Source organism: Odocoileus virginianus, chromosome 4, assembly GCF_023699985.2.
Source record: "Odocoileus virginianus isolate 20LAN1187 ecotype Illinois chromosome 4, Ovbor_1.2, whole genome shotgun sequence".
Lineage (NCBI taxonomy): Eukaryota > Metazoa > Chordata > Mammalia > Artiodactyla > Cervidae > Odocoileus > Odocoileus virginianus.
Window position 1 is genome coordinate 8583241 of NC_069677.1, and position 18398 is coordinate 8601638.

Here is an 18398-nt window from a genome sequence, read left to right on the forward strand (position 1 = left end):
TTAAGCAAATTATAAAATAAGAGGATACAGAAGCTTCTGAAACTTAGACCAAACACAATTTTAAAAACTGAACTGCTTTGTGCCAGTACCATACTGTCTTGATGACTGTGGCTTTGTAGTAGAGCCTGAAGTCAGGCAGGTTGATTCCTCAAGTTCCATTGGCAAAAATCACTACAATATTGTAAAGTAATTAGCCTCCAACTAATAAAAATAAATGAAAAAAATAAAAATAAAAACGGAACTGCTGGTATAAAGTCTGAAATAATTTTATTGACAGCAAAAAAAAAAAGTTGGTTATTCAGCTCTGACTGGGATTATAAAGTACAATCTTTTATCATGAGTATTCTCACCATGCCACAGAGAAAGAGGCACTAAGGGACTGATTAGAGAAAGTGTTTTCTTTCTCTGGCAGTGTTATCTTATAATGCAATATAAACATATGATCTTACAGATCAGAACACTTCTTGGAGAGGTGTAGCTTGTAGCTTGTTTTATAATACCTAAGTATTAGAAATACATTCATTGTATGAATTGGAAGAGGAAAAGGAAGAAGAAATGGCAGTTCATGAAAATCCATACCTAGACTACATCCATATCAAGTCTTACCACTTCATAGAATTCTTAATTTACTTGTGAATGCTGTTTTAAAATACTTCGTCAGTAGTCTTATACTCATACTGGATGAAAATCACACACAACACCTAACCCTGGTGGTTTATGTTAAACCAAATCCTTATCTGCCTCTAGCTCCTGCTGTATCACAAGTGTCTGAATCCTGGCTGGGATGAAAATGCCCCTGAGGCAGAAATGTTTCTTCATGCTCAACCAGGCAGATTAGACCAAAGTGCTAAGTACATATTTCAAGCATATGTTCTGAAACTGTTTAGAGCCACAGTAAACTATAAAAGGCAATTTCACAGATACTCTTTTTGAGAGTGAATATAAACATTAAACTCGATATTCTGCCTCAAAAATAGTTTTTTACATTATAGAGGATTAAACTCTGATATACATTTTGAAACTCTCACTATAAAATTACAATCCTAAATTCATCAAGACTTGAGGGGGTTTCTGTTTTCATAAAGTAGGTGAAAGGGCAATCTTTGTTCTTTCCTTGTGATTTTACCTATACCAGGCTTCCCTACAATCACACGTCAAAGTCCTTCAGCTCCCCCCAGCTGGCACCTATCTTCACTTTCACTTTCAGTTTCACAGACAGTTTTATGGCACTTTCCATTTCATTCTTGACAATCTGAGCTACCTACAAAAAAAAAAAAATAAATAGAGGTTAACAAAGAAAACAAAACTAAAAAAAGATGGAAAAAAAAAGAGGTTAACAAACTGTGCAAAGAATCTTTGCCAGCCCACCCACTGAGGTGATAAGCCAGACAGGAGCTCCTCACTCTAAGCCAGAAAAGAGCCAGCATCCCACACTAGTCTGCACTGAGGAACTGGAGCTCTGCCAGGTTTACTAGAATGCTCAGAGCTTTGAAATCCTCAGGGAAAGACTCCAAATTCTCATCTAACTTTTCACAGACAAAAATATTCCTGCATCAGGAATTTCTTTTAAAATGGGTTTAAAGCTGAGCACTCTGAGCTCTTTCTCTGCCCTTAAGGTATAGCCATCCTGGGGCTAGAGAATGGTTCCAGAAATTTCATGTATCTTAGCCTGACCTAGCATCTTAGCTTTCTATAGAATGCACAAAAACACTGCAAAAATACCTGAACAACATCTTCTTCTGCCACTTCATATAAGAGTTCATCATGGAGCTGAAGGATAAAGAAGCCTCCTCTGATGGGGCAGAACATCCCTTGCAGTTTTTTCTTTGGCAACAATCCTAATCCATGAGAAAAGCAGCAAAACTGATCAGTAGGTCACTGGGCTTTGGGAAAGTTTTTTTTAAAAGAGCGATTTAAGAAATCTTGAGAAATTATAATTAGGAGAGTAAAACACATAAAATTTGGAACTATCAAGAAAACAAATACTTGCTGGTTGCCACCTAGCCAGCCTATCAGGTAAATTCAAATCTCCACAGACTTCCTCCCAGAAATGAGAACTCTAACAAAGACGTCAATAAACGGAGTTGACTGACACTCCCTGATGACGTCTTTTTCTGGCCAGAGTGTCATCGTGGTAAAACTGGTCCCCAAGTGGACCACACACTCTAGACTAGGAATTCTAAAGCCAGGGTCCAGTTGTGGACTTCAGAGAACATACAAATTCCTGTAGAGACGATCTATACATTTTCAGCAGGTTCTCGAAAGAACTCATCAATCCAAAAATGGTTAAAAATCTAGATTTAGTCACTATTTCCTAATCAGTGGGCCAAGTGGTTTAGATTATGCCCCTTGATCACCAAAATAAGCTTAAACATTAATACTTTTGGAATAACATCCTTTCATCATTTGCCCACTTCTCAGAGCAGTCCTTCCTTTCTGCCACTCAAATTTCCTTATCCATCAGGAGAGCACAGAAACCATCTCCTTCAATATCTGGTACTTCCCTCAGAGAGCTCTTTAACTCCCACTACCTGCAGCCCAAATTTTCTCAGAGGTGGCTCTCACAGGGTAAGACAGCAAAGGCAGATGATGCATGGCAAGCTGCTTCCATACCAGGGCTGCAAAGGCTGTGCATATGTTTGCCAGTTTTGCTTAAATCTGATCTGCCCCATTGGACTCCACTTTTCTTGCATCATTGGCTGTCTGGATGGGTTAGTTTTTCTGCTTTCTGATCACTCTACCTTTGTCCTTTTTGATTTCCCTTGGTTACTTCGGCTTCTGACCCAGAATGCCATGATCCTTCTGTTCCCTGTGTGGTCAGCTTCCTCGGGCTCAGCTTCCTTTGATCTCCCTGACCTACTACTGCCTTTAATTCAGCATTACACAATGAAGTCATCCTTAATGACATATCCACATTGTCTTCCACTCATTCTAAAGCTTGATACTACCTATACCTTCATTTGGACACTGCATCGTTCTGCTGTGAAAAGTCATGTAACTATTTTACAGTCACGTATCCTATCTTCCATGCCTTAACAGATTTAAAATTCAAACACAGGTTGGTAACTTTCCTCCTAAGCACACTGTACAATGTTATTCCCCCAAATAAGTTCTGACCATATATCCTCTTTCTACAAATACAAAAGTGTGAATGTGTACATGTGTTCAAGGAAGGTCACGAACAGGAAACACGTTCCTTTTTTTGAGTATCAACTGACCATAAATTTATAGTTTATTTCTGGACAGTTTCACTACTTTGTTTTATATACACACATACTTATATATATAAATATACACACATATGCATACATACATACACATATATTTTTTTAAGGTTTCTATGTAGGGATTTACAGTGCTAAAGCCAGGATAATTAGTCACCCTTACTGTACACTTAGGAGAGAAGGAGTCTAAAAAAGGAAAATAACCTCTGAGTGTTATTAAGAGAATAATCTGACTTTGCAGATGCTTTGAAAGGGTTTCAGGGATCATCTTTGGTCCACAGACCACACCTTAAATTAAAAAAGTGTTTCCAGGGAACTCCAAGGAGTATTTTCCTTTTATGATCTCCTTCTCTCCTAAGTGTACAGTAAGGTAAGGTGACCAATTATCCTGGTTTCAGCACTGGAAGTCCCACATCATGGGAAACCACTGGTCTCCCACGAACTGGGACATTTATCATCCTAGACTCTACAGAGGGTTTTCCATTCCAGAGGTTTCAGAACAGGAAATACTGCTACAAATTGAATGCAAAAATATATAACAGAATCTGTCTTCTCTTAAGCCAGACACTAAAGAGATTTTCAGAAAAGTAAAATAAAGCCACTCATTATGAATTTTTTTGTTCTGAAAAAAATGTCATTATTTTCATAAAAACTATGTTACTGATGTTAACACATGGTAGGTTTATTGTTATCTGTAAATGTTAATAAATATTTTTAAATTATCAGTTTTATTTTCTAATATGGTATATAATAGTAGATATAATGAACATAAACAAAAACTTTTTGATATTCTTAATAATTCTAAGAGTATAAAGACATCAAGGGACCAAAATGTTTGAGAATTGTTGAGAAATTAATATAAGTAATCCCTTTTCTTTTCTGATGTAATTAGTCTCACCATGTTATAACAGGGGCCACATTTATGAACAAACCTGTTCTGTCACTTTGGAGCAAACCCTCTCGATGACCATGGGATTTAAAGGTTGAGTGGAAGGTCTCTAACTGCTTCTGAATATTAACTGTAGCTATTTTGACAATATCAGCCGCCGAACCTTGGACTCTTGTGTTGATAGCCTGACGCTCAGCCTATGAAAAACAACAATTAACAGGTACTCCATCAGATACACCAACATACTTTCATAACTACTTTTAGTGTCCACAGATTAGTGCTCATATGTGCAACAAGAATGGAAATCTGGAACAGATGTAACCCAGGACATCAACTATAAGCTTCATTCCAAGATTAATAACTAGAATGATCCAGGGCCGTAGATTCTGGGCTGTCATTCACATGAGGACAGACTAAACAGAAGGAGGTCAGATTGCTTCAGTTTAGGCTTCAACACTCAGTTAGGAAGCAAAAACTACATTACACTTAAAATATAAGTTCAAAATTATTTTAAAAAATATTTTATCAATGTTCTTAACTTCACTTTAAAGAATCTATTCCTCAAAATACAATTCCTCTTAATCCTAAATAGATATAATGGAATACCATTCTTTGTGATGTGAGTTGGAATGTTTCAAGTACATCCCCCACATCAGTGGCCTCTCAGTCCCACACAGAGTTTGGCCACAGCAAGCCTGCAGCCCTCTGGTATGAATCAGAGCTTTTTATGGGCTGCTGGGGCCAGTCATTAGCTGCTGGTGAAAATGCAGATCCTAAATCCCAAGGTGTTAAGTTAGAACTTCCCTGAAACTACTGCTGCCATGAGCTTCTTGGCAGGCAACCACAGCTGCTAAAAGTGATCATCCTGGGGCTATAGGAACTGGAATCAAGGTCAATATTCAAGGTGTAACTGATTTATGATTATCACTCCTATTGTCCCCAAAGGGCTCAGAAGATGGGGTCTACTCACTGGAGGGATCTAGGTAACTTGAGAGGTGTTCTCTAGTTCCCTATCACCTGGGCTACATCCAACTCTGAGTACATTAAACACTGGTTAAAGAGATACACTTAAAAAAATATATTAATAACTTGTTTTGTCAAATGCTGATGAATCCATCCTAAACTCACTCTGCTGTCACTGTTTTAAGAGTGACTGAATTTCAAAGTTCTACTGATTGCTCCCTTTCTTAAAACCATATGCCTTTGTGTAGTGGATTGTTACTATTGTTATAACTTGCTACCTTTCTCTGTGAAGTCCTGAGCCTCCACCCATTGCCATGTGATTCAAAGTGTTTTTCACTCTCATGGACTTAACTTGTTTTGGCCAATAAAATGTTAGCAAAACTTACATAAAGCACATGTAAGGAGTTTTGGAAGCTATTTAACACCACCAGAAAAAAGGGTTTATTCCAGATAGGGACTTATCTTCATTTTGAATTTTAAAATGAAGAAAATGCAGAACACAGCCACAGTCAACCCAGAGTCAAACTGTAACATGAATTAAAAATAAAGCTTCTTATTCTAAGTCACTGAAATTCAGGGCTGGTTTGTAACTGTGACATAACCAAATAAAACCAATATACACACCTCATTCTCGTGACATTGTATTTCCCTGAGACTATTCCAAAATAAGAAAACCTGGCAGCCTCAGCTTTGTGTCCCTCAGCCTCAGTCCCTTCTCATCACTAGGGCATTTTCACATATGGACAAATACATAGCTTCCTGGTAATGGGAGATTATGTCATTAGGACCAACCCTCCCACCGATGATAACCAGAAAAGCTGGCAAGAAAATGCCTCTTTGAAAGAATCAGACAGGAAAAAGGAAGTGGAGAATTACAGAACCTAAAAAACTAGGAGAGAAATGAAACCAAGGAGGTGACTCTAGCTATGGAGGTCACCCTTTTTCCAGGGAAATCAACAGATTCCAGAAGAGGCAGCTGAGAGGATAAAAAGCTGAGCAGAACTTGATGGTTTTGAGGAGTGATAACAAACATTTGGGTTCACAGCCCAACAAGTAGGAGGAAGCCTGGTAAAGAGACAATACAATTGTTTTTATAGAAAACTAAGAAAAACAAAAGTCAATAGGAACAGACTACAGGGACACAAGTAAGAGATGTATTAACTACATGCTATTATCAGACTTATTAGACTATAAAATGATCATGCTATTAAGAAAATAAAAGACAAAACTGAATATTTCAGCACAGAATCAAACACCCATAAGAGCAAAATAACTCTATCACCAAAAATATTAACTAACTTAAAGCACTTAAACAGTGCTTTCTCTGTAGTCTGGTGTATGTGTGCAGTGGAAAGATAGTACTGACTTGGAAAGAGCATAAAAAGGCCTTCTGGGGTGCTGGAAAAGTTCTAGATCATTCCAAACTTAAAAGCTCAACAGTTACAAATTAGGCAACTTAAAGATAAGTTAGAAGAAAATATCCATAATTAATCATGATGAAATATAAACATGGAAAATACCAACCAGAGGATATGAAAAGGAGGAATTAAAGACAAGTTTTAAAATTTTGTATTATATACACCATGGAATATTACTCAGCAATTAAAAAGAATTCATTTGAATCAGTTCTAATGAGATGGGTGAAACTGGAGCCCATTATACAGAGTGAAGTAAGCCAGAAAGATAAAGACCAATACAGTATACTAACACATATATATGGAATTTAGAAAGATGGTAACGATAACCTTATATACAAAAAAAGAAAAAGAGACTCAGATGTATAGAACAGACTTGTGGACTCTGTGGGAGAAGGCGAGGGCGGGATGTTTCAAGAGAACAGCATCGAAACATGTATATCTAGGGTGAAACAGATCACCAGCCCAGGTTGGATGCATGAGACAAGTGCTCAGGCCTGGTGCACTGGGAAGACCCAGAGGGATGGGGTGGAGAGGGAGGTGGGAGGGGGGACCGGGATGGGGAATACATGTAAGTCCATGGCTAATTCATTTCAATGTATGACAAAAACCACTGCAATGTTGTAAAGTAATTAGCCTCCAACAAATAAAAATAAATGGAAGAGAAAAAAAAAAAAAGGCATGCAGCTCCCATGTAGATGCATATGAGCCCAGACCCCAGACTCTGCCACTACCGCTGCTGAGTCACTTCAGTCGTGTCCGACTCTGTGCGACCCCATAGACGGCAGTCCACCAGGCTCCCCCGTCCCTGGGATTCTCCAGGCAACAACATTGGAGTGGGTTGCCATTTCCTTCTCCAGACTCTGGTCAGCCCCAATTTCCTGCCTCTTAATCCCCTCCCTCTCCTGTTGTGCAAAAACCCTGAATAAACGCCAGCTTCCTTGATAGAAATGGACTTTCCATCTTGCCCATTTAGGAGCACTCTCCTGCTTCAGCCTACACCAAGATGACCCCACCATCTTCGTGCGTCCACCACACCAAGTGCACGCCCAAGACTGTCCTACTGACCAACTGGCCTGTCCATTTCCCACACCAGCACGTGGATTTCTTGTGTTCTGTGTGTGTGTGGGTGTGTAAATTTCCTGTGTTCATTCTTTCTCTTTCCTCTCCGCCCTCCTTTCTTTCTTTCCTTCAATTACTCATTAAGTAAAATTAGACTACTACCCTACAGCTTGCGAGGCACTGTTTGGGGCATTTGAGACAGAGTAGAGACAAGGGCAGATGGACTCTGCCCTCATGGAACTAATATTTACATATCAGCTGAAGGAGAGTCAAAGAGAGGGAGGCGCGGTGAAAAGAGACTGAGCTATGGACTCAGAAAAAAAAAGGTGCAAATGCAATTCCTCATTCCACAATTTACTAAAAGCAACATTGAGGCAAACTGGGTGACAGCTTTCATTCTCTGATTCTGATTAACTAAAAATGATTGTGCCTCGTCTGTAGGGTTATGAAAATTGAACTGAATAATGCTTGCAAAGCAACTGGCACATAGTAGGTCATCAGAAGATGTAGCCATTATATAAGGACCTATATTATAGCACAGGGAACTCTGCTCAATATTCAATAAAAATCTAAATAGGAAAAGAATTTTGAAAAGAATAGATAAATGTATATGGATAACTGAATCACTTTGCTATACACCTGAAACAAACACAATATTGTTAATCAACTATTCACCAATATAAAATAAATTTTTAATTAAAATAAGAAAATAAATAAATGTAACAATTTTTGTCATTGTGCCCATTATCTTAAAAATAAATAAATAAATAAAAAATAAAATAAAATTTTGTATTAAAAGTTCCAGAAAGAGAGAAGAGATTTCAATGAAACAATGACTGAAGAAGAAATGTCTAAGAATTTTCCAAAATCAACAAAAGATCTCAAGGTACAGATTCAAGAAGTCCTAATGCACACCAGAAAGGATCAATTAACACATATCCACACACAAAGGCATGTGAGGTGACAAGAAAAAAAACCCACAAACTTAAGTACATCACAGAATACCTGCTGGAAACCACAAGAGAAGAAAAATACTGTATTGAAAGCAACCTAGAGAAAAAAAGGCAGATTACATTTAAAGAAGAAACAGACCAGGGTGGGCCAGTTATAGGTCAAGTGTGGCCTATCACTTGTTTCTGTAAATGAAGTTTTCCTGCAACACTGTGTCTATGACTGCATCTGCACTAGTAAAGTAGAGGTGAGTAGTTGTGATGGAGACTCTATGGCCTACAAGTACATATATAAGAGAGCTAACTTTTTCTGACACAGCACTATTAAAAACCTAAAGGGAAGTTCTACTTACTGGTAAAACGTTTAAAATTTCCCTCTGAGATCTGAAAAGTGGCAAAGGTGTTCCCTATCATGAATTCTATTCAACACTGCACAAGCTAGTAAGTCAAGAAAAAGTTAAAAAAAGAATAAGACTTGGAAAGGTCTTATTTTGGTGAGGGGCAGATAATGACTGTGCAGACAGAATACCTGAAAGTATCTACAGATAACATTTTGGAATTAACAAGTAATATTCACAAGGTTTCTCGACAAAAAAACAATAAAGACAATTATCTTTCTGTACTAGCAGCAAAGGGTTAAAAAATGTAAAAAGGGAAGGAAAAGAATTTTAAAAGATACCATTCACAAGAGTATTAAATTTTGCAAATATCTAGCTATAAACTTAATAAAAACCTTGTAAGATCTCTTCCCCAAAACTATACATCACGCTGAGAGAATTTTAAAAGACCTAAATAAATGGCCACATATAACATGTTTATCAACTGGAAAACTCAAATTTATAAATATGTCCCTTAATCCCATCTTCATCTATGAACTCAAAGCAACTGTAATTAAAAAATCCCAACAGGGTTTTGTGTTTGTATGGAAATTCACAAGCTGCTTCTACAATTTATATGAAAATGCAGAGAATCCAAGAATAGGCAAATATTCTCAGGGGGGAAGGCAGGGGGAAAAAAGCAAGTTGGGAAAACCTACTTTACCATATATCAAAACATCTTATAAAGTAGCTGTATAACTAAGGCAGCATGGAGGCTTAATTGCTCAGTCATGTCTGACTCTCTGTGGCCCCATGGACTGAAACCTGTCAGGCTCCTCTGTCCATGGGATTCTCCATGCAAGAAGAGTGGAGTGGGTTGCCACTTCCTACTCCAGGAGATCTTACCAACCCAGGGACTAAACCCATTTCTCTTGCATCTTCTGCACTGGCAGGCAGATTCTTTACCACTGTGCCACCCGGGAAGACAAAATGGCACTGCTTAAAAGATGAGTAAATAGAAAATACCAAAACAATGTGTCCAGAAACCAACACATCAATATTTGTAGGTTTAATTTTTGGCAAAGATGACTCTGCAGAGTGGGGGTGAGGTGGGTGAGGAAACAGTCTTTTCAACAGCTTGTTCAATTGTATATCCATACAGGCAGGGAGAAATCTTGACCCTCAATTTCGCTAAATGTATAACAATCAATTCCTAGTTGATTGTAGATATAAATTTAAAAGTCAGAACCAAAAACTTCTACAGAATTGACACTGGGGTAGAGAAACCTTTCTTAAATAGATCATAGAAAGCACTACAATAATACAAAAGACTGATAAATCTATGTAAGCAAAGGACTCATATCTGTAATATAAATGTAAGGACTCTCATAAATCAATTAAAGGACAGCCAACTCAAAAACAAAAAGACTTACACAGATGCTTCACAAAAAGATATCCAAGTGGTCAATAAACATATAAAAAATGAAGTTCAACATCACTACTCATCAGGGAAAAAGCAAATTAAAAGAGACACAGATGTACAGAACAGACTTTTGGACTCTGTGGGAGAAGGCGAGGGTGGGATGTTTCGAAAGAACAGCATGTATATTATCTAGGGTGAAACAGATCACCAGCCCAGGTGGGATGCATGAGACAAGTGCTCGGGCCTGGTGCACTGGGAAGACCCAGAGGAATCGGGTGGAGAGGGAGGTGGGAGGGGGGATCGGGATGGGGAACACATGTAACTCCATGCCTGATTCATGTCAATGTATGACAAAACCCACTGCAATGTTGTGAGGTAATTAGCCTCCAACTAATAAAAATAAATGAAAAAAGAAAAAAAAAAGCACAATGAGGTACCAAGATTCAGATACCAGAATGGCCAAAATCAAAAAGACCAATGATTTCAAGTAATAGCCTGCCTTTGAAAATGTTCCAATAGCTGATTTTATGTGACCAGTAGAAAATTACCTATGCCTAAGTGACAATTCAAATTCTCCACTTTCATCATATTGGCTTTTAGCCAACCCTCACCCAAACTTTTATTCATTTGTGATTATCTTTTTTTTTTCATGCCCAGCAATCTAACCTTTAGTCTTCAGGTATCTGTTCAAGTCCTACCTCCTCCAGAAGCCTAAATCATTGACTATATGTGTACGTGTTTGCTTTATCTCTTTCAATACATTTTAAGACTTACTTTCCCTAGTGGATCAACTACAGTGCAGATAGTTGTAAATACGGTAAAAGTCTGGTAAATATCCAAGGTCTAGTATGTGGATATATGGGAAGCGAGACAGTGAAGAAGTAACAAAAACCCAACTATTCCTCCATAGTTCCTAAGAGCATTAGTGCTCTGAGAGGTTGTAGCTCAAGACAGAAGTTTAGTAATTTGGGGGTTGGATATTTTCATTACATACAATGTGTAGTGGTCAATGACACATGAAAGTATGGGGTAAGGGCAAAATACAACCAGTTAAAATAGGAAGGTCTGGACTCTAACAGAAACTTAAATGCTAAAATACATGGAATACTTTTATGGATCCCAATGATTTCACAAAGAGATTTTGGTCATAATTAGAGTATGTATCATCAATAAATGTTTTAAATGATATTAAAAATAGCATTTTAAAATATTTTGGGTATCCCAATAACCTCTGATGAGCCAGTGTTTTTAAAATAAATAAACAAAAGGATTGAACAAAAAAATACCACAATTCAAGGACTGGCTAATCTCTGAAGACACTGGCAATCTGGTGTGATATGACAAATTAGTATATGGTATCTGAAACAAAGAACAAGATGACATGATCCTCTATATAGAAAACCCTAAAGACTCTACCAGAAAATTACTAGAGCTAATCACGAATATAGTAAAGTTGCAGGATATAAAATTAACACACAGAAATCCCTTGCATTCCTATACACTACCAAAGAGAAAACAGAAAGAGAAATTAAGGAAACTATACCATTCACTATTGCAACAAAAAGAATAAAATACTTAGGAGTGTATCTACCTAAAGAAACAAAAGACCTATACATAGACAACTATAAAACACTGATGAAAGAAATCAAAGAGGACACAAACAGATGGAGAAACATACCATGTTCATGGATTGGAAGAATCAATATTGTCAAAATGACTATATTACCCAAAGCAATCTATAGATGCAATGCAATCCCTATCAAGCTACCAGCGGTATTTTTCACAGAACTAGAACAAATAACTTCACAATTTGTATGGAAATACAAAAAACCTCGAATAGTCAAAGCAATCTTGAGAAAGAAGAATGGAACTGGAGGAATCGACCTGCCTGACTTCAGACTATACTATAAAGCCACAGTCATCAAGACAGTATGGTACTGGCACAAAGACAGAAATACAGATCAATGGAACAGAATAGAAAGCCCAGAGATAAATCCACGAACCTATGGACACCTTATCTTCGACAAAGGAGGCAAGAATATACAATGGAAAAAAGACAACCTCTTTACCAAGTGGTGCTGGGAAAACTGGTCAACCACTTGTAAAAGAATGAAACTAGAACACTTTCTAACACCATACACAAAAATAAACTCAAAATGGATTAAAGATCTAAATGTAAGAACAGAAACTATAAAACTCCTAGAGAAGAACATAGGCAAAACACTCTCCGACATAAATCACAGCAGGATCCTCTACGACCCACCTCCAAGAATATTGGAAATAAAAGCAAAAATAAACAAATGGGACCTAATGAAACTTACAAGCTTTTGCACAACAAAGGAAACGATAAGCAAGGTGAAAAGACAGCCCTAGATTGGGAGAAAATAATAGCAAACGAAGCAACAAAGGATTAATCTCAAAAATATACAAGCAACTCCTGCAGTTCAATTCCAGAAAAATAAATGACCCAAAAAAAAAATGGGCCAAAGAACTAAACAGACATTTCTCCAAAGAAGACATACAGATAGCTTACAAACACATGAAAAGGCGCTCAACATCACTCATTATCAGAGAAATGCAAATCAAAACCACAATGAGGTACCATTACATGCCAGTCAGGATGGCTGCTATCCAAAAGTCTACAAGCAATAAATGCTGGAGAGGGTGTGGAGAAAAGGGAACCCTCTTACACTGTTGGTGGGAATGCAAACTAGTACAGCCGCTATGGAGAACAGTGTGGAGATTTCTTAAAAAGCTGGAAATAGAACTGCCATATGACCCAGCAATCCCACTGCTGGGCATACACACCGAGGAAACCAGATCTGAAAGAGACACATGTACCCCAATGTTCATCGCAGCACTGTTTATAATAGCCAGGACATGGAAGCAACCTAGATGCCCATCAGCAGACGAATGGATAAGGAAGATGTGGTACATATACACCATGGAATATTACTCAGCCATTAAAAAGAATTCATTTGAATCAGTTCTCATGAGATGGATGAAACTGGAGCCCATTATACAGAGTGAAGTAAGCCAGAAAGATAAAGACCAATACAGTATACTAACACATATATATGGAATTTAGAAAGATGGTAACAATAACCCTATATGCAAAACAGAAAAAGAGACACAGATGTATAGAACAGAATTTTGGACTCTGTGAGAGAAGGCGAGGGTGGGATGTTTCGAGAGAACAGCATCGAAACATGTATATTATCTAGGGTGAAACAGATCACCAGCCCAGGTTGGATGCATGAGACAAGTGCTCGGGCCTGGTGCACTGGGAAGACCCAGAGGGATCGGGCGGAGAGGGAGGTGGGAGGGGGGATCGGGATGGGGAATACATGTAAATCCATGGCTGATTCATGTCAATGTATGACAAAAACCACTACAATATTGTAAAGTAATTAGCCTCCAACTAATAAAAATAAATGGAAAAAAAACCAATTAGCAAATGTAAGAATTAAGTGTAAATATAACTTATTACCAAAGCTAATAAATAACTGCCTTACTAAAACAGAACACCTTAAACTGGAGTATAATTAAGTGAACCCATATTTACATTAGTCTCCTAAAGACAGTGGTCAGCAAATACTGGCATATACCATCACTTCAGAAGTCCTTAATGAAACAGAAGATCCAATTCATATGCTAGTCATCTCTAAAAGAGACATTAGCAGGGTTCAGTCTTTGCTCAAAAGTATGTCATTAAAATATTAAGTTAAAAATCCACAGAAATTTCAACATACATGAGCTTTATGATAAGGGTTGTTGTCTTTGATTCCTGGTAAATATCTACGCCTTCCCAAAATGGTCTGAACAAATCCATCCCTTTTACAGTTCTTCACGGTCTCTCTCATGAAATGACTAATCCCTACAAAGAAAATAAAGAAATAATTACAATCAACATCCATCCTTTATCTCACTCACTAGTTTCAATACAGTGAAACATACCAAAACCTGCCGATGATTAACACTAACATCACAGCATCAAAATTTTGCACGTAAACCTTCATTCACTTTTTCTCTCAGTTCTACTGAGAATTAACTGACATACATCATTGTGCAGCATGACAGCTTGCTTTACATGTATTTGAAAAAGTGCTTGCTTGCTTAGACGGCATGTATACATATACTGTGAAATGATTACCACAATAGGTTTAATTAACAGTCATTGTCTCATACAGCCATTAAACTTAGAAACTGAAAGGACTTTAGAATTGACATAAATCTCTTTGTCTTTTAACCACCACCACCACCAAGAAATAAAAAACTAAACTCTAGAATGACAGTGCACGTACTAAAACCTAGGTGGTTTTGTTATAGGACCTTAAGACTATTCCATGCTACTTTTCACAGGGTTCTGTTCTTTGATCACATTAATCCTCTTTCACTCTTTGATCTTAACAATTTCCAGGCCTGGGTTTCCCTGGTGGCTCAGACAGTAAAGAATCTGCCAGCAATGTGGAAACCCAAGTTCAATTCCTGGGATGGGAAGAGCCCTTGAAGAAGGGAATGGCTACCCACTCCAGTATTCCTGGACAATTCCATGGACAAAGAAGCCTGGCGGGCTACAAAGAGCAGGGTTGCAAAGAGCTGAACACAACTGAGCAACTTACACTTCACTTTACAGACTTAATAAGTTCCAACAGCTCCTTGTTAGCATCTATGCTACGATTCAAATAGGACCTAACTGAAACTAATGCATGAGATAACATTTCATTAGAAACATATACAACTCCTTAAAATTAAAAGACTATTCCCTATGCCAGAATTCATCCTTTGCTATATAAGTCCATTTTTAGGTCTTCAAATTCTTTGCTCCAGGTGGCCAATCTCCTCTTTGCTCACTCCCATCTCTGAGCTAGAAAAGGTCTTCTCTTCTGAAATATTCTATTTCTATGCTCTTTAAAACACATTCAGGTATAGAGAATGCCAATCTATCTTAATTCTCATATGTTATTTCTGCTTTCTCTCAGCTCTGCTCATCCTAAGTAATAAACACTAATGCCTCCCAATTAAAACCCCACTTTGAAAGATTTCTGTTGTGTAGGTGGCACAGACTGTGGCTGATAGGAAGGTGAGAAAACCCAGCAAGTGAAGCTGTTCATGATATCTGACCACTAGCACAGAAATTTCAGAAAGCAATCAGGCTCTCATCTTCTTCTCTAGAAGAATGACTGTGATACAGCTGAAAGAGCAAAGAAAAGGATGAGATTTAAAAGACTGCACCTCTACGAATTCTTTTACCTGACTCCTGCAGGAGGCCTTCAAATACTCAGACTGAAAGTACTTTAAAAAACAATCAATGCTGAGGTATATACAATAAGCACTTTAATAAATGTATATACCTTGGTAAAAACCACTACAAGATACAAAACATACAACTTCACAGCCAGCTCACCATTATCAGCCTCAAACACTCATGGACCTACTTTAATACATCTTATCTTTTTCATGTTCTTGAATTTCTCACTTATGTTCTGCCTTCTTTTGCTAAGTAGCATTCCACTACAGAGACATACCAAAATTTGTTTATCCATAATCCTGCTGACAGATAATTTGGTCCTGTTAAAATGGAGACAGCAGGCCCAAAATGAAGTCACTTAGGCTAAACCCTATGTCAGCAAACCAAGACTTAATACCTAACCTGACTGCAGTCTCAGTACCCCCAGGAGTAAAACCTTTAACCATTCAATCTGGAATTACATGGTCAGCTTTAGTGAAGTTATCTGCCCAACAGGGCCTTAGGAGGGTGACCTTGCCTGAAACAATACTACATTCTTTGCTAATAATTTCCTTCATCTGCCTACCCCATTTCTACCTTGAAAAAACTTTTTTACAGCTCAGTTCCTTTCTATTGCTAGATGGGATGTTGCTCAATTTATGAATCATAGAATAAAACCAATCTGATCTTTAAATTTGCTCAGTTGATAAAGAGAAATGGTGTAATAGATACAGAGAACAAATAGGTTGTTGCCCAAGGCAAGGAGAATAGGGACGAGAGAAACAGGTGTAGGAGATTAAGAGGCACAAACTTTCAATTACAAGACACATGTGTCGCAAGTATGAAATGTACAGTGTGAGGAATACAGTCAATAACTATGTAATATCTTTGCATGGTGACAGATGGCAACTAGAATTATCATGGTGACCATTCAAAATGTGTAGAACTATCAAATCACTGCTGTACACCAGGAACTAACATGGTTTGTAGGTCAATTATATTTCAAAAACAAACTCACAGAAAAAGAGATTTAGATTTGTGGCTATCAGAGGTGGGGAGTAGGAGAAGGAACAGGTGAAGGTGGTCAAAAGATGCAAACTTCCAGTTATAAGAGAAATAGTTGGAATGAAATATACAATACAATAAAGCTAATTAATACTGCAGAATGTTATATATGAAAACTGTTGAGAGCAAATTCTGAGAATTGTCACCACAAGGAAAAAATCTTTTTTTGTATTTCTTTAATGTCGTATCAAAATGAAAAGACAGCTGCTCACTAAATCTATGTGGTAATCATTTCAGGATGTATTTAAATCAAATGATTATGCTGTACACCTTAAATTTATAAAGTGCTTTGTGTCAATTACAGCTCAATAAAACTGAGAAAATTTTTTTAAATTTGTTCACTTGGATTTTTGTTGTTTAACATTTCCAGTCTTTGGCTGTTGTAAATAAAACTGCTATAACATTCACATACAAGTCTTTCCTTGGACATATGTTTTCATTTTTCTTGGGAAAATATCCAATAGTAGAACTGCAGAATCATACAGTTAAAGGTATGTTTAACTTCAAATGAAAGAGCCTTACTGTTTTCCAAAGTGGTTGTACCATTTTACAACCAGTCAGCAATGTAAAAGAGACACAATTTTAAAAAATGTTAGCATTCTAATGTTTCTGTAATGGTACCTCTTTGTGGTTTTAATTTGCTTTTACCTGAGGACTAATGATGATAACACTTGCTGTAGTTATTCAGATATTTTCTTTTGTGAAGTGTATGTTCAAATCTTTCAAACTTTATTTTATTGCAGTATTTACCTTCTTAGTACTGAGTTGTCAGATTTCTTTATATATTCCGGACACAAGTCCTTTGATAGATAATAGGAACTGTAAACATTTCCTCTCAGTCCATCACTTGCCTTGTATTTTCTTAATGGTACCTTTTATCAGTTATTTATTTTTTATGGTTAATTCAGTATTATCATTAGCTAAAAAACTGGTGTACCTCAATGTCCACAAAGCTCCTCTCCCTTTTCTTCTGGAAGATTGATAGTTCTAGTTTTTACTTTCAAGTTAATGTTTCATACCAAGTTAATTTTTTAATTCATTATGAGATAAAAGCAGAAGTTCATCTTTTTTCCATACTGATATCCAGCTGTTCTAGCATTTGGTTGAGAAGACCATCTTTCCTCCATTGAATTACCACAGCAACTCTGCTGAAAATCAATTCACCATGTACATACAGACACATTTCTGGATACGCTTGTGTTTCATTGTTCCCTAAAACTACCCTTATGCCTATTCTTGATTACTATAGTTTTAAATAAATTTTGAAACCAAGAAGAGTAAGTACTCAACACTGTACCTTTCCCTGCCAAAATTATTCTAGTTATTCCAGACCCTCTGGATTTCCACATAAGTTTAGAATCAGCTTGTCAAATTCGACACAAAAGTCTAATGATATTTTGACTGGAAATGCACTGAATCTATACAAGAATTTACAGAGAACTGTCATCATAACAATATGGTACCTTCTAGTAAAGTAACATGGTGAACCGCACATTTACTTAAGTATTCTTCAATTTCTCACAAACCCCAAAGGATTGCTTTTGGGTTCTCAATAAAGTCTTGCACATACTCTATTAAGTTTATCCTAAGTATTTCATGTTTTTGATGTTACTGTAAATGGTTTTATTTTTACTTCATTCACTGTTTATTGATAGTATATAAAAATAACTGACTTTTACAAACTGACCTATATGGGGGGAATCTGTGCTAAACTTAGTTATTTGTTCTAGTAGTTGCTTTTGTAAAATTCACATGATTTTCTATGTACAAGATAATGTCAAGTGAATAAGGCTTCTTTTTGGGGATTGGGGACAGAGTTGATTACAAAGGGACATAAAAGAGCTTTTTGAGATGATGGGG

At 37.1% G+C, this 18398-nt stretch overlaps 1 protein-coding gene across 2 annotated transcripts in view; it reads right to left on the bottom strand.

Moving 5' to 3' along the window:
- Positions 1-250: 250 nt before the first annotated feature.
- Positions 251-18398, bottom strand: part of POLQ (DNA polymerase theta) — a 110159-nt gene continuing 92011 nt past the window's right edge. For both annotated transcript variants that reach the window (XM_020894162.2, XM_070466029.1), the window contains 4 exons: positions 13996-14120; positions 4157-4310; positions 1723-1838; positions 251-1261 (listed from right to left, as the gene is read on the bottom strand). In XM_020894162.2, coding sequence (XP_020749821.2) covers positions 1148-1261; positions 1723-1838; positions 4157-4310; positions 13996-14120 — 509 coding nt within the window. In that variant the 3' untranslated portion in view covers positions 251-1147. The remainder of the gene's footprint in view (positions 1262-1722; positions 1839-4156; positions 4311-13995; positions 14121-18398) is intronic.